Source organism: Nothobranchius furzeri, chromosome 13 (genome assembly GCF_043380555.1).
Source record: "Nothobranchius furzeri strain GRZ-AD chromosome 13, NfurGRZ-RIMD1, whole genome shotgun sequence".
Taxonomy (NCBI): domain Eukaryota; kingdom Metazoa; phylum Chordata; class Actinopteri; order Cyprinodontiformes; family Nothobranchiidae; genus Nothobranchius; species Nothobranchius furzeri.
Window position 1 is genome coordinate 20521369 of NC_091753.1, and position 22592 is coordinate 20543960.

Genomic DNA, 22592 nt, shown 5'->3' on the forward strand with positions numbered 1-22592 from the left:
AATTTAAAAACAGGGCCATCTCTCCGCCAGCCTGTCGGAGAGCCCTTGCGCCGACGCATAATGGTGTTGCGTGTCTCTGCACCGACGCAGAGACATATTCATCAGACTTAAGTTCCAGGTCTGCCCTGCTATTAGCAATTCTGGATCAGCTGAGCATAGGGAGCATAGGGAGCATGAAGGAGCATGCATTTGTAGTAACCCTGCCAGCTATGGCGGGGCACAAAAGTGGAGGGAGCGGAAGACGAACAATAAGACTTTAAACTTTGCCTGGTAAACCACTGGGAGCCAGTGTAATGAGGCCAGCACAGGAGTAATGTGAGTGGTTCTTTTTGAGCCAGACAAGAATCTAGCTGCCGAGTTTTGAACTAGCTGTAACCATTTCAGTGCTGCCTGTCTCAGTCCAGCATATAGTGCATTGCAGTAACCAAGCTGCGAGAAAACAAATGCATGACAGATACAAGATGTGCTCTTCACAACATCGGCTTGATCTTGGCCAGATGGCGCAAAGTGGGTAACACCCCATAAGGTGGTTGAGAACAAGCGAGCCAAGCTCCTGTGGGACTTCCAGATCCAGACAAACAAAATGGTGATGTTCAACCAACCGGATATTGTGATGGTGGACAAACAACAGAGGTGGTTGACGTGGCAATACCAAGTGATGTAACATCAGCAAAAAGGAACACGAGAAACTAAAGAAACACCAGGGCCTCAAAGAAGAACTTGAGAGATCCTGGAGATTGAAGACATCTGTGGTGCCCGTAGTCATCGGGGCACTCGGGGCAGTAACCCCCAAACTGGAGGAGTGGCTTAAGCAGACCCCAGGGAAAAACATCAGACATCTCAGTCCAGAAATGTGCAGCTTTAGGAACGGCTAAGATACCGCAGAACCCTCAAGCTCCCAGGGCTCTGGTAGAGGACCCAAGCTTGGATGGAGGAGACCCCCTTCTATATATACATACATACATACATACATACATACATACATACATACATATATATATGTATATATATATATATATATATATATATATATATATATATATATATATATATATATACATGCATATATATATGTTGGGGTTATTAGGAAGGGAATAATTTGTAAGCTTTTGCTTACTTTTGTATTCTTCAATAAATTCTGTAAATATGGGAATATTTACGGATGTATTAATTAATTAAGATACAATTAGGTATCTTCGGGGCACCATCCCATTCTAATTAGAAAGGTAAATGAATTCAAAATGATTATCAGTCTATCTGAAATTCATAAATCCTTTAGGAGCAGAAATTTCAACCAACACAAAGTCACTTGAGGCAAACTGAATTTTATAACACTTAATTAACAAGGGATAATAATGTAAGACAATTTGATATAATTGGAGATGTGTGTGTGTGTATGTGTAATCAAATGTGTGTGTGAATGAATGCTTTGTTTTCCCAGAGCAGGTGTGCAGAGAGTGTGTGTGTGTGTCCTTGTGATGTGTGCTGTAAGCTGTGTGAGTGTGTGGGGGGGGGGCTCCCCCCCTCTCGCATACACAGGAGAACTGAGTGTGTCCAGTTCTCAACTTTCCCGAACCCTTAGTAACTTAAACTTACAGTGAACTGAACTTAAAAACTTCAAAAGTTAACAAACAACAAAGATCACTCGTAAATCATTTAATCTAAAAGAGAAGTCGATCAGCCTGGCCACAGCTGACGACTAAAGATATTTAAATAATAAACAAACAGACCTTACTTCACGGTAGAGATATGACGTATTTGGTTACGAAAAAGAGAAAAACCGGAGCTACTTTTAAACGCTCCGCCGTGATCGCTTATTTTGGTCTAGAAGAACGGGAAAGATAAGAGTAAATATGAAATAAACTTGCAGGAGTAAACAGCTGTTCTGAAGCAAAGCAAAGCGTCCCTTGTGTTCGCTGATCAGATGTGATTTCCTCCGTTGTTTTCGGCGTTCTCCTCCCACGAGTGTCTCTCAGCTGGGCTGGACACAAGAGAGCAAAGTTTCTTTTGTGCTGAGTTTGAACAGACCTGATGGGCTTGTAGCTCAGCTTTCCAGCGATTCCGTGAGCTCCACTTGAGCACTTAGAACTCACGCGTTCTCGCGTTGATTCGGAGCGTGCAACGAGCGTGTCCTCACCGCCAGTCAACTGGGCAAAAGAACAATAAGTTTCGTTTTCGTCTCCCTTTTATAGAGTCTGGCGGTTCGCGGGCTGAGACTGTTGTGAACCCGTGCTCCGCCTCTGCGGTGACGTCATCACATTGCTTCCGTATGCAAAGCATCATGGGCAATGAAGTGTCTCTGGCGCTGATGATTATTATTTGCTTTGTAAGAGCAATTCAACAGGGTCTTGTGGAGAAAATTACTGCACAGTAATTTCCTCATGAGGGCAGACCCTCAACATTTATATATATATATATATATAATGTACACACAAATGAAAAGTGATAAACTGAGGAAAATAGTATACGAATCCTTAAGTTTGACAAATCCATCCATCCTTATTATTGCTTCTTTGGCCTGCTCAGAATAACTTTTTGGTTTTGTGGTTCAGTGTTTTAGGTACAGTCTTTGTAGCACCTGAAGGACTTTCAGTCCCGTTGCTGACATAGCAACTTAAGTTCTGTTGCATGTTGAAAAATAAAATGTTTTCCAACATTTGTAAATGTCTTTACTGGTTGGTATAGCTAGACTTTTTACAGAAATGCGTCATCACTTCAAAGGGACTTGGAGTGTTTGTGGAAACTCATTTTGGGTCCATATTTCTGTCTTCTTGACAACATTGACTTCTTTAGCATGTGTATCATCTCTCAGCGGTGGGCCGAGCGATGGCAGATCATCCATCCCAGCTGTACTCTGACCAAGGGACTCGCCGGGTTGTCCTAGTCATCGAGTTTCTAAAGCTGCTGGGAGCTGTTTGAGAGAATAATGCTGTAGTCAGTTCAATTTCCTCCGTCTGCTGGAACACCCCAAAAAATGCAAGGCAGTGAAGGTGAATAATGGAGGATGTGTAGGGCTTGTTCCTTTTTCTTCACTAATAAACTGTTAAAGGAGGTTTTTGTCTAAACATAAGTTGCATCAGATAAGTTCTCAGAAACAGTTTCTGGTGATTTTCCTTCCTGAGGATGATGAAGTGTCCTTGGACATGGTGCTGAGGCACAGCAGTGAGAGGTTGCTGTAAATTAGTGATCTCATTGCTGTTAACGGTCTTTAGCTGGAGCCAAATGGGCCAAAGGTTATTAATGCTGCCATTATTTTGTAGGTTTGGTTTGATTTCAGCTAAATCACTTTAAAGGCAATATACTGTAAAAGCAAGATTATCAAACTTTAGACTAAAACGTTAATGTTCCTCTTTCTTGGTTATGTGGATAAATAATTTTTCCTGTCAGATTGTGGGTGTTGACCTTTACACTTTTCTCCTTTCTCAACATCTAATTAGCCCTTTTTCATTTCATCCTTTGACCCCCCTTGACCTCTCGGTCTTTTCTCCTCGGTTGGTGCGTACCACTCAGATCTCGTCACTTCTGTCCTGCTGTGTAATTCATCACTTCCTCGTCTGTACGCTGTGTAATCTGAGGTGGTGTAGACGGTGTGTGCCTCTTCGTCCACTCGAGCCCCTTCTTCTGAGTTATTACCCTCTAATCTTTGTGAGCACAAAACTAAATCCGCAACACACACATTTTAATCCACACTCATAGGTGTGTTTTGAGACTTTGATGTTTCGATAAAACTATTTTTCTTATCTTTCATATTTTATGAAGTAAAAGGTTGGGGTGGGGAGATGCATCCAACAACAGTTTTTTATGCTTTATTTGTTGTTGTGCTTGCATTTTTATTTTGAACAGAATTCATCTCCTCTTTACTTTTGGTCTAAGCCTTTCTGTCGGATGCGAAATATCCTCTGATCGATACAACCCTGTTAACAGACCTCAGAGTGAAGTTACCTCTGTTGGAATCATTAATAATTTAACATCTAGAGTAATGTACCTTTCTGCAGGCTTTCCACAGAGTCTTATAAAGTCATAAAAAGTTTTAAATCGAATAATCTCAATGTCATTCCTGAAGAATTATTACATAGTTAAAGATTTTCCAAAATAAGGTCTTAAATTACATGTAGTTTCATCTTGTATCTTGATCTTGTTCCATCAACCTTTTCCCTAATGTACTTGTGACATGTTTGTTCAATGTGTCGACGGACGGACGTTCAGGCTACTGGTTGCTTAAGTAGCACTTAAGTAGTTGAAATCATCCGGTTATCTACTACCATATATCACATCTTGGAAAATATTTATCTGACAATGTTTGTCTTAAGGATGCAGTTTTCAGTTGTCGTCGTTGATGCTTATGAAGTTTATTGTTGCTAAAGTAGGCACTGAAATGGGAAAAGCTGGTTCTTAAATAAGAAAATCTGTTTTCAAATGAATCTGTGTCATTTGTTATAATTGACATAGGCCTTAAAGTGACAGTGTGTATTTTCCCTGGTGATAGAGGGCAGTAGATACCTGAATCATTGCAAGCAAGCATTATTTTTGTGTTCAAGTAAGACTTTACCAACAGATGGCCATTAGTGTCAAAAATATTTGGAAGTGCAACCTCCAGCAAAATAACAAGAACATCAGATTCCCTTTCATCACTGGTAATGAGTGAAGAGGTAAATGTGTAAAAGAACATTTATTATTGCTCAAAGTTTTGTAACCATTTGTTACAACTCAGTAAATGTGTTCTGTCCTCATGGGCTTCCGTAGGAAGCGTGGCATCCAACATGGCGTCGCCCAGAGAAAGACCCGCTCCTGTGTATTTTAGACCCAATTTTTATGGTTATATATTATGAAACCGCCAATATTTTTCAACAACTGGGTATCTTTTAATTAATTTACAACATTATAATGGATATTTCCAGAGATTACTACACATTGTCACATTTAATTGGAATGTTAGTGGTTCTAAACGTGTTTTAATTTGAACTTTCTTAAACCAGTTGTGCCCACATTTTTTTCAGAGTCACAATGCATATCATTTTATCAGTTTAGTCCCTCTGAATCATGTTATATACGTTTTTTGCAATGATGTACTTTTTTTTTTTTTTTTTTTTAGAAGAAAATAGCATTTTTATGACAGGCAACTATTGTTTGGTGACATTTCACCTACTGACAACCTGTTCAATGACTGGCAATAGGGCTGACCCTGGGGCATTGCAATGTTTTCCCTAGCACCAACACCCCCACCCCCACTCAGTTGTTTACCAGCAAATAAGTGGAAACAGCTGGATTAGTAACCATGCAATTTTTTTATTGTGAATCAAAAATGACAGTGATACACTTTGGCATCAATAGTTGCCAGTGGGGCTAAATCATGCAGAAACTGTTTAGCCCAATGAATTAGAAAACAAATCATTTTGATTCTTTATTGATTGTTTACACAATTAATAGCAACATAGAAACATACAGTGTTGCATACAGTGATGCACAAGCCTAATGTTTGTACATGTACAGAACTATGTGTACTTTAATGGACTCGAGAAACTGCATAATCTTGTCTTTGACAAATCCCATGCAGAGCTCTGCAATATTTTATTCTGATATGTGGAATCATTGGCATTTTAGTCTCTATGTATGTTTTTAACACACTCTTCTTTATTCATTTTAACCCTCTTGATATGGACATATGTGTGTGTCTAATAATGTGAATGTACATACAGACAGACAGACAGACAGAGACAAAACAGGCCAAAAGTTAGAACACACCTGTCTCATTCAATGTGTTTTCGTTATTTTCATGACCATTTACATTGGTAGATTCTCAATGAAGGCGTCAAAACTATGAATGAACACATGTGGAGTTATGTACTTCACCAAAAAAGGTGAAATAACATAAATGGTTTTCCAACTGTCTTGAAGGATTTCCCAGAGGTGTTTAGCACTTGTTGGTCCCTTTGTAAATGGTCATGGTCATGGAAATAAAGAACACATTACATGAGAAGGTGTGTCCAAATTTTTGGCCTGTACTGTACATACATACATACATACATACATACATACATACATGCATACATACTTACATACATACATACATACATACATACATACATACATACATACATACATACATACATACATACATACGTACATACATACACACATATAGGTCCTTCTAAATAAATTAGCATATTGTGATGAAGGATCGAAGGATCTTTCATGGCGGTTAAAACGAAGAGTCGGAGTACCCGGCCTGGAGGGTTACCGGGGTCCCACCCTGGAGCCAGGCCTGGGGTTGGGGCCCGTGAGCGAGCGCCTGGTGGCCGGGCTTTCGCCCATGGGGCCCGGCCGGGCCCAGCCCGAACCGGATACATGGGCTCGTCCAACTGTGGACCCACCACCCGCAGGAGGAACATGAAGGGTCCGGTGCAATGCGAATCGGGTGGCAGACCAAGGCGGGAGCCTTGGCGGTCCAATCCCCGGACAAGAAAACTAGTTTTTGGGACATGGAACGTCACCTCGCTGGCGGGGAAGGAGCCGGAGCTTGTGGCAGAGGTTGAGCAGTACCGGCTAGATATAGTCGGACTCACCTCGACACATTGCATTGGCTCTGGAACCCGAGACCTGGAGAAGGGTTGAACACTCTACTTTGCTGGAGTTGCTCCGGGTGAGAGGCGGAGGGCTGGGGTTGGCTTTTTGTTAGCCCCGAGACTCTCTGCCTGTGTGTTGGGGTTTACCCCGGGGGACAAGAGGGTAGCTTCCTTGCGCCTTCGGGTCGGGGAACGGGTCCTGACTGTTGTTTCTGCTTATGGGCCAAATATCAGTTCAGAGTACCCACCCTTTTTGGAGTCCCTGGGACGAGTGCTAGATAGTGCTCCATCAGGGAACTCCATTGTCCTGCTGGGGGACTTCAATGCTCACGTGGGCAATGACAGCTTGACCTGGAGGGGTGTGATTGGGAGGAACGGCCCACCTAATCTGAACTCGAGCGGTGTTTTGTTATTGGACTTCTGTGCAAGCCACAGTTTGGCCATAACGAACACCATGTTCGAACATAAGGATGCCCACCGGTACACTTGGTACCAGGGCAGCCTAGGTCACAGGTCGATGATAGATTTTGTAGTCGTATCATCTGACCTGCGGCCGTATGTTTTGGACACCCGAGTGAAGAGAGGGGCGGAGCTGTTAACTGATCACCACCTGGTGGTGAGTTGGATCAGATGGCAAGGGAACATGCCGCGTAGACCTGGCAGACCCAAACGCATGGTGAGGGTCTGCTGGGAACGCCTGGCAGAAGAACCTGTCAAGACGGTCTTCAACTCCCACCTCCGGCAGAGCTTTGACCACGTCCCGAGAGCAGTGGGGGACATTGAGTCCGAGTGGGCCTTGTTGCACTCTGCGATTGTCGAGGCGGCTGTTGCTAGCTGTGGTCGTAAGGTGGCCGGTGCCAGTCGTGGTGGAAACCCCCGTACCCGCTGGTGGACACCAGAGGTTCGGGGAGCCGTCAGGCTGAAGAAGGAGGCCTACAGGGCGTGGCTGGTCTGTGGGTCTCCGGAGGCAGCAGACAGGTACCGGATAGCCAAGCGGGGTGCAGCAGTGGCAGTTGCTGAGGCAAAATCTCGGGCGTGGGAGGAGTTTGGTGAGGCCATGGAGAAAGACTATCGATTGGCTCCAAAGAGGTTCTGGCAAACTGTCCGGCGCCTCAGGAGAGGAAGGCAGCAACTCGCTCACACTGTTTACAGTGGGGATGGGGAGCTGCTGACGTCAACTGAGGCTATAGTCGGACGGTGGAAGGAATACTTTGAGGAGCTCCTCAATCCCACCAATGCGCATTCCGAGGAGGAACCAGAGCTGGGAGGCCTGGGGATGGACTGTCCGATCTCGGGGGCAGAAGTTGCTGAGGTAGTCAAACAACTACACAGCGGCGGAGACCCGGGGGCGGATGAGGTTCGTCCTGGGTATCTCAAGGCTATGGATGTTGTAGGGCTGTCATGGTTGACACGTCTCTACAACATTGCGTGGTCATCGGGGGCAGTTCCTAGGGAGTGGCAGACCGGGGTGGTGGTCCCCATCTTTAAGAAGGGTGACCTGAGGGTGTGTTCCAACTATAGGGGGATCACACTCCTCAGCCTCCCTGGAAAGGTCTACGCCAAGGTACTGGAGAGGAGGGTCCGATCGATAGTTGAATCTCAGATAGAGGAGGAGCAATGTGGATTTCGTTCTGGCCGTGGAACTGTGGACCAGCTCTATACCCTTGCAAGGGTGATGGAGGGGGCATGGGAGTTTGCCCAACCAATCCACATGTGCTTTGTGGATTTGGAGAGGGCTTATGACCGTGTCCCCAGGGGCACCCTGTGGGGGACGCTCCAGGAGTATGGGGTGGGTGGCTTTCTGTTAAGGGCCATTCAGTCCCTTTACCAGAGGAGCGTGAGTTTGGTCCGCATAGCCGGTAGTAAGTCGGACCTGTTCCCAGTGAGGGTTGGACTCCGCCAGGGCTGCCCTTTGTCACCGGTTCTGTTCATCACTTTTATGGACAGAATTTCTAGACGCAGCCGTGGTGTGGAGTGTGTCGAGTTTGGTGGCAGGAGAATCTCGTCTCTGCTTTTTGCGGATGATGTGGTCCTCCTAGCTTCATCCAGCTCTGACCTTCAGCTCTTGCTGGGTAGGTTCGCGGCCGAATGTGAAGCGGCTGGGATGAGGATCAGCACCTCCAAATCTGAGACCATGGTTCTCGACCGGAAAAGGGTGGCTTGCCACCTCCGGGTCGGGCGAGAGGTCCTACCTCAAGTGGAGGAGTTTAAGTATCTCGGGGTCTTGTTCACGAGTGAGGGTAGGAGGGATCGGGAGATCAACAGGCGGATTGTTTCGGCGTCTGCAGTGATGCGGACGCTGAGCCGATCTGTCGTGGGGAAGAGGGAGCTGAGCCAGAAAGCCAGGCTCTCGATTTACCGGTCGATCTACGTCCCAATCCTCACCTATGGTCATGAGTTTTGGGTAATGACCGAAGAACGAGATCGCGGATACAAGCGGCCGAAATGAGTTTCCTCTGTAGGGTGGCCGGGCTCAGCCTTAGAGATAGGGTGAGGAGCTCGGACATTGGGGAGGGACTCGGAGTAGAACCGCTGCTCCTCCGGATCGAAAGGAGCCAGTTGAGGTGGTTTGGGCATCTGGTCAGGATGCCTCCTGGACGCCTCCCCGGGGAGGTGTTTCGGGCATGTCCTGCCGGCAGAAGGCCCCTGGGTCGACCCAGGACACGTTGGAGAGGTTACATCTCCAATCTGGTCCGGGAACGCCTTGGGGTCCTGCCGGAGGAGCTGGTGGACAAGGCCGGGGAGAGGACGGCCTGGAGCTCCCTAATTGGGATGCTGCCCCCGCGACCCGGACCCGGATAAGCGGAGGAAGACGAAGACGAAGATATTGTGATGAAGTTCCTTATTGTCTGTAATGTACTGATAAACATTAGACTTTCATATATATTAGATTCATTACACACAACTGAAGTAGTTCAAGCCTTTTATTGTTTCTAATATTGATGATTTTGGCATACAGCTCATGAAAACCCCAAATTCCTATATCAAAAAATTTGCATAACATGAAAAGGTTCTCTAAACAAGCTATTAACCTAATCTTCTGAATCAACGAATTAACTCTAAACACCTGCAAAAGATTCCTGAGGCTTTTAAAAACTCCCAGCCTTGTTCATTACTCAAAACCGCAATCATGGGTAAGACTGCCGACCTGACTGCTGTCCCGAAGGCCATCATTGACACCCTCAAGCAAGAGGGTAAGACACAGAAATAAATTTCTGAACTAATAGGCTGTTCCCAAAGTGCTGTATCAAGGCACCTCAGTGGGAAGTCTGTGGGAAGGAAAAAGTGTGGCAGAAAACGCTGCACAACGAGAAGAGGTGACCGGACCCTGAGGAAGATTGTGGAGAAGGACCGATTCCAGACCTTGGGGGACCTGCGGAAGCAGTGGACTGAGTCTGGAGTAGAAACATCCAGAGCCACCGTGTACAGGCATGTGCAGGAAATGGGCTACAGCTGCCGCATTCCCCAGGTCAAGCCACTTTTGAACCAGAAACGGCGGCAGAAGCGCCTGACCTGGGCTACAGAGAAGCAGCACTGGACTGTTGCTCAGTGGTCCAAAGTACTTTTTTCGGATGAAACCAAATTTTGCATGTCATTAGGAAATCAAGGTGCCAGAGTCTGGAGGAGGACTGGGCAGAGGGAAATGCCAAAATGCCTGACGTCCAGTGTCAAGTCCCCACAGTCAGTGAAGGTCTGGGGTGCCATGTCAGCTGCTGGTGTTGGTCCACTGTGTTTTATCAAGGGCAGGGTCAATGTAGCTAGCAGCTAGCAGGAGATTTTGGAGCACTTCATGCTTCCATCTGCTGAAAAGCTTTATGGAGATGAAGATTTCATTTTTCAGCACGACCTGGCACCTGCTCACAGTGCCAAAACCACTGGTAAATAGTTCACTGACCATGGTATTACTGTGCTCAACTGGCCTGCCAACTCTCCTGACCTGAACCCCATAGAGAATCTGTGGGATATTGTGAAGAGAAAGTTTAGACTCAAGACCCAACACTCTGGATGCAGCTGCAGTGGTAAGGGGGGGCAGAATGGTAGCAGCTACCTAGAGTCTCGTTGTTGCTACAAAGAGTCAGCGACTCGAGTCTGCTCCACACACCACAGCTGGGCTAAGGCAAGCTGTTGTACCATGTAATTCACAAGTGCTTCAATATTTGAATATTATTTAGATTGGATTATGTTGCCAACTTGTACATAATGCAATAGATATTTAGATATAATAGATTTATAATTTTGTCGTTTTATTTTCACATTTTTAGCTGCAGACAACAATCTTGTTTCACTTGAAACGTCGTCTTGTAGAATATTCCATTAATTGACAGAGGATTCGATAGAATACTGTGTCCCTAGAACCAAGATATCTCTGTGCCAAACAACATAAGTATGTATAACTGTAGCACTGTTTGTTGAAAAGCACACGGTAATAATTCAATCATGGTGCATTTAGTGACAACCACAGCCCAAGGTAATTTCAGAAACACCCGGGTCCACTTGTGAGAGCACCATGTGATCACCTGTGTGTGATCTGAGATGGCCTTAATGGTAACCTGCCATGCTAGCGTTGTTCCATAGCAGGCAGCACAGTGGCACAGCTTGTAGCAAGAAGGTTGCTGGTTCAAATCTCAGCTCCAGCTTTTCTGCAAGGAGTTAGCATGTTCTCCCGATGCATGCCTGGTTTTCTCCAGGTGCTCCAGTTTCCTCCCACAGACCAAAAGTTGATAGAATCTAAATTGTCCCTCTAGGTGTGAGTGTGTGTCCCTATGTCCCCGTTTGATGGACTGGAGAGCGGTCCCGGGTGTCCCCCACTTCTCACCTAATGACAGAAGACAGACACCCTGTGATCCTACAGAGGACAAACTGGTTCAGATAGATGTTTTTACTGCCGGTCTTCATGGAGGTCAACATTTACTTTTAAAATAAACTTTCTTTATTTGCAGCTTTTCATAGAGTGAAATTTGAAAATATGATTATGTTATTCTGTCATTTGTTACCAGATTTACATTAGAAACTGTCATTTCTTCTTTATTATCTTGGTTTTCTTGCTTCCATGCTGTCCTCTATCTCTTGCTCACTTTATCTCCACCCTAACTTCTCCACCATCTCCACGCTTACATTCCCTCATCACTCTTTTCGTCCCTCTCCCCCCTTTCCTCCCATTCCTGTTCATTTGTCGTGTGGCTGAGTTTGCTCTGGGCCTGCATCAATCACAAAGTAATAATGTTATGTAGTTTTTTTTTCTTTTACTGTGATGAAAAAGAAGCTTGTAGAAAATGAAGAATGGATCGGTAAGACAGAAAGTGGGTGTGCACACACACACACACACACACACACACACACACGTAGAAACTTCTTACTGTATTGTATAATAATCTTACTGGGTTTGTTTGTCCTCCAGGATCAGGGTACCCATATGTTCTGGAGGCACCAGCCCGGGACTTTATCTCTGGTAAACAAACAATGGATCATTCCCAGTCTGCATCACCAGCTTCCAGCTTTCCCTTTAAATTAACCCCGCAGAGCAGCAGCCGCTCATCAGTAATCTTTACTAAGTGGTCATTAAATCCTGCTGCAGTGGTATAATGCTTCAGATTAATTATCGTAATGCTGCCATCTGATTAAAATACTCAAACATCAGAGTTCCTTTCAGGCCAAGACAGAAGTCTGGTAATGTCATCCACTCAATACTCCACAAAACACACAAGAATACACTCTCTCAGTCAGACCTGTGGCTTATTAATCAGAACAAAAAATAACCTGCATGCATAACATTGTGTCCATGTGTCACAATAGACTAACTCCTTCATCCTGGCCTTATAACAGCCAGCCTAGAAAGTTAGTGTGTGTGTGTGTGGTGCATGTGTTCGTGTGTGTGTGTGTGTGTGTGTGTGTGTGTGTGTGTGTGTGTGTGTGTGTGTGTGTGTGTGTGTGTGTGTGTGTGTGTGTGTGTGTGTGTGTGTGTGTGCGTGCGTGTTTTAAAGATGAATGAGTCTGATTAGGCTGTACAAGCCCCAAGCAAGTATGATCAATGACTCTTTTTCTTGTTGAGTCTGTAAACAAAACTGATTTTCAAACACGATTATTCATGACCAGTGTGAATATTGTATCATTTCATAACAGATGTTTTGGTGAGTTTCGTTTTCTGCAGCATGTTTAATCACATGTTCTAAAATAGTCTTTACTTTTCAGCTTTTAGGTAGATGGGTGTCTCATACCCGTGCAGTAATAGCTGTAGTCATAGAGATGCTTTGAAACTAGTTACAGCGGACTATATAAGTGTAAATTGGCACACTAGTATGTCTGCCTGCAGAGGACTGCAGAGCGGAAGTGCTGACTCTGCAATAGCAGGGCATGGTGTGTGTGTGTGTGTGTGTGTGTGTGTGTGTGTGTGTGTGTGTGTGTGTGTGTGTGTGTGTGTGTGTGTGTGTGTGTGTGTGTGTGTGTGTGTAGAACAAGTGCATTTTCAGAAGGTAGGGTAAGAGAAGAGCAAACCAAGTGAAAGGGAAAGCAGAAAAAGTGAATGTCTGCAGAACTGAAAGAATGATCTGAAATGAGGAGGTGGTAGACTCAACATGGGAAAGCGCAGGGGCCGGTTGGTGGCCACCATCTAGAGAGGGTGGATGAAATGGGTGGAGATGGGAAAGAGAGGCGCAAAGGAGAGAATCAGTGCTGAGAGTCAGCAGCATGGCCTGTGGCTTTTGGTCCACCAGGCTGCCATCCAGGAAATGGAATGGCTTACTTCTCCGTTATTGCTCCAAACACACACACACACACACACACACACACACACACACACACACACACACACACACACACACACACACACACACACACCCACTCGCTTTCGCCAGGTTAATTGAAGCTCTGATTCTTATACCAAATTTTGGTCATGGAACAAAACAAATGGTCTAATCTTAGGAAAATGTATTCAAATAAATTAAATGATTGTTTATTCCAATCAACAAACTTTCTTGAACCACTATAATAAGTCGAGTTTTGCTTCAGCCGTGTCATTTTACAGTAAACATCCAAAACACAGTTATTAGCTCTACCTTTTCTGCTTCAAATATTCAGCCAAGTGTTATTACATGTGTCACATGGGTAATTATGTGTATTCATTTTCAGTGTAGACACCTTTATAAAGGCTTTTTGCCGGTCTGGAGCATACACGTGTATGTTAACACAAAAGCTTATTTATCTTAGAGAAATAACTCTTAATGCATACCAATCTGCACAGTTTAGAGTTGATCGTTTCAGTGTGAGAGAAATTATTCCCAAGTGGGAAAAGTCCAGATGGTTGCTAATGTTCTCAGGATCTGGTGAGCGGGCAAATCCTGTTGAGCTTAGTTAGCATGTTGGATGCCCACATTTTTAATGGGGCGATGTAGAGCTGGGCAACAAATGAAAAAAATTATCATTATCAAAATTTGTGACTCTTTTCGAGATAAGTTTTCCCTTGCCAATAAATGTGATACTAAAAAGGTTAAAAGATGTGTGCAGGTTGGCAACATTCATGTCCCTTTAAGAAGCTGTACAACCATAATACATGTGACAGCCCCCATCTAGTGGACAACTTTTGTTTCTGCGCATACCTTTAGTTATCGTCCATTTATCGTTATCGAGGTGAAAGCCTCAATATATTGCGATATTGATTTTAGGCCATATTGCCCAGCCCTATGTAGCTGGTGGCAGAGGGGCTAACTGCCTGCCCCATAAGAGAGTTGCAGGTTTGAACCCTGTCTGTCAGTCATTGTGACCGAGGGTAAGACCCTTAACCCGTCTTACCTGCTGATGGACAGAAGGACCGGTGGTGCTGGTGTGTGGCAGCTTTGCCTCTGTCAGTATGCTTATAAGGCAGCTGTGGCTACATTGTAGCTCATCACCACTAACATGTGAATGGGTGAATGACTGTGTTGTAAAGTGTATTGGGGGGTTGAAGAACTCTATATCAACTACAGGTCATTTACCATTTATCACTGACTCATTCTAGCCTGTAAGTAGGACTTTAGATTCTAGGTTTAGGGACCAGAAGCCCTACCATGGTTTATGCATCTCAGCCTGTATTAAGCCACCAGCCATATTTACTGGAACTGATATTTGTTTATTAAAATTATGAAGTTTTATGTACACTGACTTGGCTTGGATTGTTTACAAGTGTTGCCTTTAATGTAGCATATATTCATCGACTTCCCAAATGGAAATGCAGATGCCCAAGTGTATGTGTGCCATTTTTTCCATTTTCTAGGACTTTTTTTGTCTCATGCTGGGAGTCAAGTGTTTGATGGACTATTCTAGACGGTATGAGTAAGTGGGATGCACCAGTTGTCAGGTTGGTGTCCAGGACAAAAAAAAAAAAGGAAGTGAATTTAGCTCTGAAAATAAATCAACACGGTTACTCCCTCGTTCTGCTGGGGACTTTAACGCTCATGACCTGGAGAGGTGTGGTTGGAAGGAACGGCCCCCTGATCTGAATTTGAGTGGTGTTTTGTTATTGGACTTATGCGCCAGCCATGGATTGTCCATAATGAACACCATGTTCAGACATAAAGGTGTCCATATGTGCTCTTGGCACCAGGATACCTTAGGCTGCAGCTCGATGATCGACTTTGTTGTTCTTTCATCTGACCTGCGGCCGCATGTCTTGGACAGTTGGGTGTAGAGAGGGGCGGAGCTGTCAACTGACCACTAACTGGTGGTGAGTTGGCTCAGATGGTGGGGGAGGAAGCTGGTCAGACCAGGCAGGCCCAAACATATCACGAGGGTCTGCTGGGAACGTCTGACAGAGTCTCCTGTCAGAAGGAGCTTCAATTCCCACCTCCGACAGAACTTCCAAAATGTTCTGGGGGAGGCGGGGGACATTGAGTCTTAATGGACCCTGTTCCGTGCCTCCGTTGCTGAGGCGACCAAACGGAGATGTGGTCGCAGGATCGTCGGTGCCTGTCGCGGTAGCAACCCCCGAACCCGCAGGTGGACAGCGGCGGTTAGGGATGCAGTCAAGCTGAAGAAAGAGTCCTATCAGGTCTTTTTGGCCCTGTGGGACTCTAGAGGCAGCTGACGGGTACCGACAGTCCAAGCGGAACGCGGCTCGGGTGGTCGCCAAGGCAAAAACCCGGGCATGGGAGGAGTTCCGTGAGACCATGGAGCAAGACTTCCGTACAGCTTTGAGGAGATTCTGGTCCACCATCTTGTGCCTCAGGGGGGGAAAGCAGTGCACTACCAACATTGTCTATAATGGGGACAGTGTGCTGCTGACCTCTACTCAGGACGTTGTGGATCGGTGTGCAGAATACTTCAAAGACCCCCTCAATCCCACCGACAAGTCTTCCAGTGAGGAAGCAGAGTCTGGGGACTTTGGGTTGGCCTCTCAAATCTCTGGTGCTGAGGTCACTGAGGTGGTTAAAAAGCTCCTCTGTGGCAAGGCTCCAGGGGTGGATGAGATCCGCCCGGAGTTCCTTAAGGCTCTGGATGTTGTGGGGCTGTGTTGGCTGACGCGGCTCTGCAATATCGCGTGGACATCGGGGGCAGTCCCACTGGACTGGCAGACCGGGGTGGTGGTCCCCTTATTTAAAAAGGGGGGCCGCAGGGTGTGTTCCAACTACAGGGGGATCACATTCCTGAGCCTGCCTGGTAAGGTCTATTCAGGGGTTCTGGAGAGGAGGGTCCATCGGATTGTTGAACCTCAGATTCAGGAGGAGCAATGTAGTTTTTGTCCTGGCCGTGGAACACTGGACCAGCTCTATGCCCTTAGGGGGATCCTGGAGGGTGCGTGGGAATTTGCCCAACCAGTCTACATGTTTTTTGTGGATTTGGAGAAGGCGTTTGACCGCGTGCCTCGGGGGGCCCTGTGGGGGGTACTCCGGGAGTATGGGGTACCAGGCCCTCTGATACGGGCTGTTAGGTCCCTTTATGACCGGTGCCAGAGCTTGGTCCGCATTGCCGGCAGTAAGTCGGGCTCGTTCCCAGTGAGAGTTGGACTCCGCCAAGGCTGCCCTTTGTCACCGATTCTGTTTATAACCTTTATGGACAGGATTCTTAGGCGCAGCCAAGGTGTGGAGGGCATCCGTTTTGGAGGCCTGAGGATCAGGTCTCTGCTTTTCGCAGATGATGTGGTCCTGTTGGCTTCATTCCAATGCTGCTAATGTTCCTGTTTAGCATGAATAAACTTGAAATGACAGTTATTCAAACAGACCATACTGGTACGAACACAGGATACTACGGCCGCTGCAGGAAGTTTATTTTTACAGTTTTATTTCATATCCATTAACCACCTCCTTCCAAATCAATGCTCCAGGAGAGGAGGCACGGGGTCAGGTGGAATAGGTTGTTTCTGTAGGATCCTCAGATTCCGAGGAGACAAGAGCGAGAGACTTTATGGAAAAGGCAAATGAAATCACTTGGCCTCAGACCCCTGGCGCTCTCGTCAAGGCTGTAGTAAGGGCCATGGTATTGATTGTGTGTGTGTGTGTGTGTGTGTGTGTGTGTGTGTGTGTGTGTGTGTGTGTGTGTGTGTGTGTGTGTGTGTGTGTGTGTGTGTGTGTGTGTGTGTGAGTTACTGAAGATGATAAATGCATCAGTAGGTTTAAATTTGAAAGAAAAGTGTGGTGCTCTGAGGGAGTTACACCAGAGCTCTAGATGATTCACAGACACAGGAAGTCTAGTTTAGTGCCACAACTGTGGCGGTATTTTCCATCTCTTATCCTCTGATCTGGACTTGATGCGAAAAAAATAAAGACTAACAGAACTTAATAAAATCTCCTAAGGTGGAGATCCTGAATAAATGAAACATGAAACACTCAAACCAAACTGATTTCTAAACCTAAAAACAGGTCGTAACCTCTTACAGGCATCAATTGGATCGAGTGTTTGTGAAAACTGGTCATGAGTCTCACATCACTGTGGAAGAATTTTGCCCATTTTTCTTAAAGTTGCAATGGCTAATTTGGAAAACAAGCAAGCTGAAAACCTTTTACTTATGCCTTTTAACGACTTTCTAACCTATAAACCCACTATAACTAAATGATGTTCCACCCAACAATCGTCTCTAATAATCTTCTAAACAATGAAGAAACGCCATTTTTCAGCAGTTTTTGTTAGTTTTCAGTGAAGCCTTTCCACACTTCCAAAAGTCTCTAGCCGTTTTACAAAACAATGCCGCCAATTTGCCATAATGCTGAAGCGGCATCAGAGACCCTTAGGTCGTTTATAAGTGGTCAGACTGTGGCAGTAATTTTCGGCAATCGTGTCCTTTTCACAAAGGATTACGCGATGGTGGCATAAAGGGGGTATGGGACAGTTTCTGTGCTGCCACGGACTTCTGTTTATCTTGGACATAAGTTGCTTTTTATTGCAATCAAAGCCACGCTCATTACGTTTTTTTAACCAGCCGCTCCTGAAGGCGTCTGTCCTCCACAGTCCATGCCGTCTCTGGTGATCTGAGTTTTAGCTCTAATAGAGAGAAGCTCCAGGAGCACTGCATTGCTCCAGTTTATCATCCCAGCTGATTCTGATTACAAAGTGAAACTTACAGCCTGTGTTTACTTTAATTTTCAATAGAGCTCCGGACCCCACGTGACTCTCAGTTAGTAGACGCCATTTTGGCATGCAAAAAAGGTAAACAAACACGGATGTAACCATGAACATGAACGGGATCCGCTTGGATTTTACTTCGTCGGAGTTTACTTCACACTTTAAAACAGAAGAAATCGTTTTATATAGTCAGAAATTAAATAGACTAAACATCTCCGACCCTTACCGTGCCCCTGGGATACTTTTTAAAAACGCCAGAAGATGTCGGAGTGGACTTCTTACCGGCACAACACCGGACCTGGCCGGGGGAACCCCTTGGGATTCCCCCGGCCGGAGGAGCTGGAGAGAAGGTCTGAGACTCTCGACTCTACTGCCCGCTCCGACGCCAGAAGCTGTTGGAGCGGGCTTCTTACCGGCACAACACCGGACCTGACCGGGGAACCCCTTGGGATTTACCCGGAGGAGCTGGCTCCGGCGGCTGGGGAGAGGGAAGTCACGCTACTGCCCCCGCAACCCGACTCCGGATACACGGATGAAAATGGATGGATGGACGGACAAATAACAGATTTACACGTAAGTAGTCTCAGTGAGACAGATAATAGCAATCCAAAGTGCTTTTTATGTGTGATCTGACAATTGATCAACCATTGCTTAAAAATTAAATACAGCTTAGCCGGTTAATTGCTGTGATCATAAAACACGTAAACGGCAGCACGCAGAACTCACGAGGCAACGTTTTACGTGATGTTTACTTGCTGCTATGAGTAATAAGACAGAAAAAGCCACGCCAAAATAAGTTTAGGAAGCCCACTGAGAATCATAATAAAAGCATTTAAAATAAATATCATACACAGTTGAGGAAATGTTGGTTTAAGTACCTGATATGAAGCGGTCGCTGCATAAGCGAAAACCTTTACTCTCGGGATCCCACTGTTTCATTTTCGCCCGGTCACTAGCGCGTTTTATTACAATGATCCAACGTTTGCGGCGCTCCGGATCTTGGGGAATCCTGTAGATGACTCATTCCTTATGTCGTCCGCGTCTGTTCTGCATCCTCGGGCACAACAGGAATCTACCATATTTCCCGTTTGATAGAGTTTTCTGACAATAACAAATAGTCCAGCTGCTGGCTTCTGCATGCCAATATGGCGCCGTTTCGATTTGAACTGTTTAATGCCGGGAGAAGTGACGTCAACTCCCGGAGCTCTATACAGTGAATGGCCGGAGCTCGGCGGTATCTCCCCATGTGATCATGACACCTCCCTCTATTGCGCCAAGGCGCGATAGCCATTTATAAGATGAACAATTACAGCAATATTACTACCAAGGGAGGAGGAACGAATGCCATAAATTGTTGAATTGCCATGCGGCATTGCGCGTTTATAAGATATACCGTTGTGGTAATATGACGCTCATTTGCCGGCCGGCTCATTTTTTTGCAAAACTTGCTTCTGTCTCAGTTTATTTTCCGCCTTTTCTGCCTCTTTGATCTTTTTTCGTGATTAACCAGAATCACAAGAGAATGATGGTGTGAATGATCTGATAAGAACAGAGGTGAGCTAGCGTTAGCCTGACTCCAGCTAATGAGATGTTCACATATTAAAAAAACACGCCCATTCAGAAGAAGCCTCAACAGTAGGGTTGGGCATCGTTTGATTTTGAACAATTCCGATTCTGATTCCAATTCCTTGGAATTCCAGTTCCTATCGATTCCCGATTCCGATTCTTTCAAGACATGACATGTTTTACATGATCCAGTTTACCACATGTCCTACTGGATGAAATATTCTTAACTTCAACATGAATTTTAACTCTATGAACAACATCATCTTCATTTAGACAAAAACATGTTTTGGAGGAAAAAAGAAAAAGACTTGCAGCACAACCAGTGTGTTTGTTCCTGACCCCAACCAAAGTCTGGAAGAAGCCTCTGGGATGAGAGGCTAAATGTCTCCAACACATCCAGAAACATCCAGCTGTTTTCAGCTACAACTCTCAGGATGATCATGTCCAGGATGACTGAGAACTACACCTCCATGCTGCAGCAGCGTTCAGTCAGAACAGGAAGTGAAACTTAAACGTAGCTGCTGTCATTAACAATCTAACAGATTTTAAAGATTAAAACTCAACAGAAATAGTTCAGAAAGGAAATTAAAATGTTCACAACTTTGTGTGTGATTTATTATTATTATTATTATTATTATTATTATTATTATTATTATTTATTGTGGCAGAAGCTGGTGTGGTCCACCACAGAGAAGCTGCTCTAGCATGATGACTTTAATTATTCTACAGGTTATTGTTCAGTCTTCTGACGCTCACACACACACACACACACACACACACACACACACACACACACACACACACACACACACACACACACACACACACACACACATGAGTGTTGGTGAGCAGCTGCGTCTGACTGCTGACGCTCCGTGTGTGTTTTTATTTCTGCACTGAGACAAACTCACCTCACACCGTCCAGAGTTTGTTCTTTAAAGCTTCTATTAAATCCACTGTGTTGACGTATTTAACAAGTTTCCTCTACGCTGCAGGAGTTAAAGTTTACATCACAGAGTAAAAGTTCGGCAGACGCGTTTGTTTATATTTGGCCGCTGCGCGCCGGGTGGGGGGAGGGGGACTCGTGCTGCACACCGACAGCTGGTGTGATCAGCTCTGAAAAGCGTTGATCACAATGTGCAGATCTCGCTTATTTTTCAGAAAGATCGGCTGCGGATTCCTCTTCCGGTCGCCATTCTAGGAATCGAAACTAGGAATCGAAATAAAAAACTTTGAACGATTCCGGGAAAAATGAACTGTTGGAATCGGTTCCAGTCGATGCTCGATGCCCAACCGTACTCAACAGTCAAAGCTCCTTAGTCTGAGCGGAGCTGAACAGCGAAACCGAGATGGCGCCAAAACCACAAGAGAGGATGCCTGGCCTGCCAGAGTCCTCCTGGGTTTCATTCTGCACAGAGAATGAGTTTGGGTAACTCTACCAACCCCACCGCCTGAGAATTCTAACCAAACCAATCAGCACTGAGCAGAGTATGTCTGGTTACTTGTAGAGAAGATGTTCCTACATTTAATTAGAAACCATAAAATGTGAAATATCACGAAGTATGAAATATCACCTTAATGGATCTTTAAGTAAATTTAATCAGAAGATCGGATCTTTTTATTGCAGGGATTGAGCAATACTTCGTATTAACTTCAAGAAAAGAGAGGGAGTCAAGTTTTAAAAGTTTAAAGATTTATTACTAAATAAATTAAAACTAGACTAACTTTAACACTAAATGTATGGTGTAACTAAGGTGAGGTAAGACTGAGAATGGTGTAGTGTGGAGTGTTGTTCAGAACCAGCAAATCCGGAGAAACGATTAGTTGTGATGGGAGTGAAGACAATGTTTTGCGCTAAGGTTGGCTTGGAGATTTATAACACACATTGAGACGCCATTCTGCCGGTCTACGTACCCTTGGCGGAAGTCCCCATCTAGATCAGGAGGTGTAGAGATCCAGCTTGGACCTTTCTGGAGCCGAAGCCTGTAGCACAGCCGCGGCTGCCGACTAGTCCTGTCTTGAGATACTCCAAGGTCACGACAGTTTTATTGGCATCTAGCAAGACCTAAAAAGGGGTCGATGGTTCAGCTTTTATTCTGAAAGGAACCGTTGCAGCAGGTGGAACATGCAACAGATTTAATCCAGCTTGTCGTTACGTTCTTTCGGCTGAAGAGGAAAGTTACGGATTGGCCACTCCGACAACTTCTCTAGAACGCTTGAACTGAAGTTAAAGATGACGTGGGCATAGTTTTATAATTTGGATGTTTTGATTTACGGTTGAATCAAAAAGGGACAGATTTACCAAGCACCAAAAAACATGCCTCCCGTCAGATATGGAAGGCTCTAATTGGATCAGAAAAAGGAAATGTGTCATGTGACTTAACATTACGTGTGATCAGTCTCTAGTGGAAACATTTAACATTATATTACTTATTATAATCTACTGATTATAAACATTGTCGTTTCACAGATTGGTTCACATTTTATTATTGGACTAACACTTTGTTTGATTAGCTTTATTAAAAATAGAGTTCTTCTGATTTATTTAAATAAAGAGTCCTTTGTCTTCATTCTTCTCTTGAGTTTGAAAGGAAGAAACAGTTTAGGAGCAGAGCATGAGACCTTGTGCAATATCTCATGCAGATTAGTTCTGTGTCAGAAACTTCTGGTTTTGCTTTGAGCGGAGCAAAACAGAGCAGGGCCTTTTAGGTCAGAAATGGACAATTCATCGCGCTACATACTCAAAGGCAGAGAGGCACATGAGAGGCGGGACAAACCAGCTCAAAAATAACCAATCAGCAATAATGCGTAAATGTACTACGCAACGCTGTAGTCAAAAATGGTGCCTGGCGATGGGGCAAACATCTTTCTCGAAAGGCTTTTAGCGGTTCTTTTTGTTGTGGTTTTAAAGACGTCTAAGAGCCGCGGCAAACTCCA

General features: G+C 45.0%; 1 protein-coding gene across 10 annotated transcripts in view; it reads left to right on the plus strand.

The window, feature by feature from the left end:
• Positions 1-22592, plus strand: part of clcn2c (chloride channel 2c) — a 360814-nt gene that overhangs the window by 183571 nt on the left and 154651 nt on the right. For 7 of the 10 annotated variants that reach the window (XM_070543366.1, XM_070543362.1, XM_070543363.1 and 4 more), the window contains exon 3: positions 11962-12012. The exons of the other annotated variants lie outside the window; for them this stretch is intronic. In XM_070543366.1, coding sequence (XP_070399467.1) covers positions 11962-12012 — 51 coding nt within the window. The remainder of the gene's footprint in view (positions 1-11961; positions 12013-22592) is intronic. 10 annotated transcript variants of the gene reach the window in all.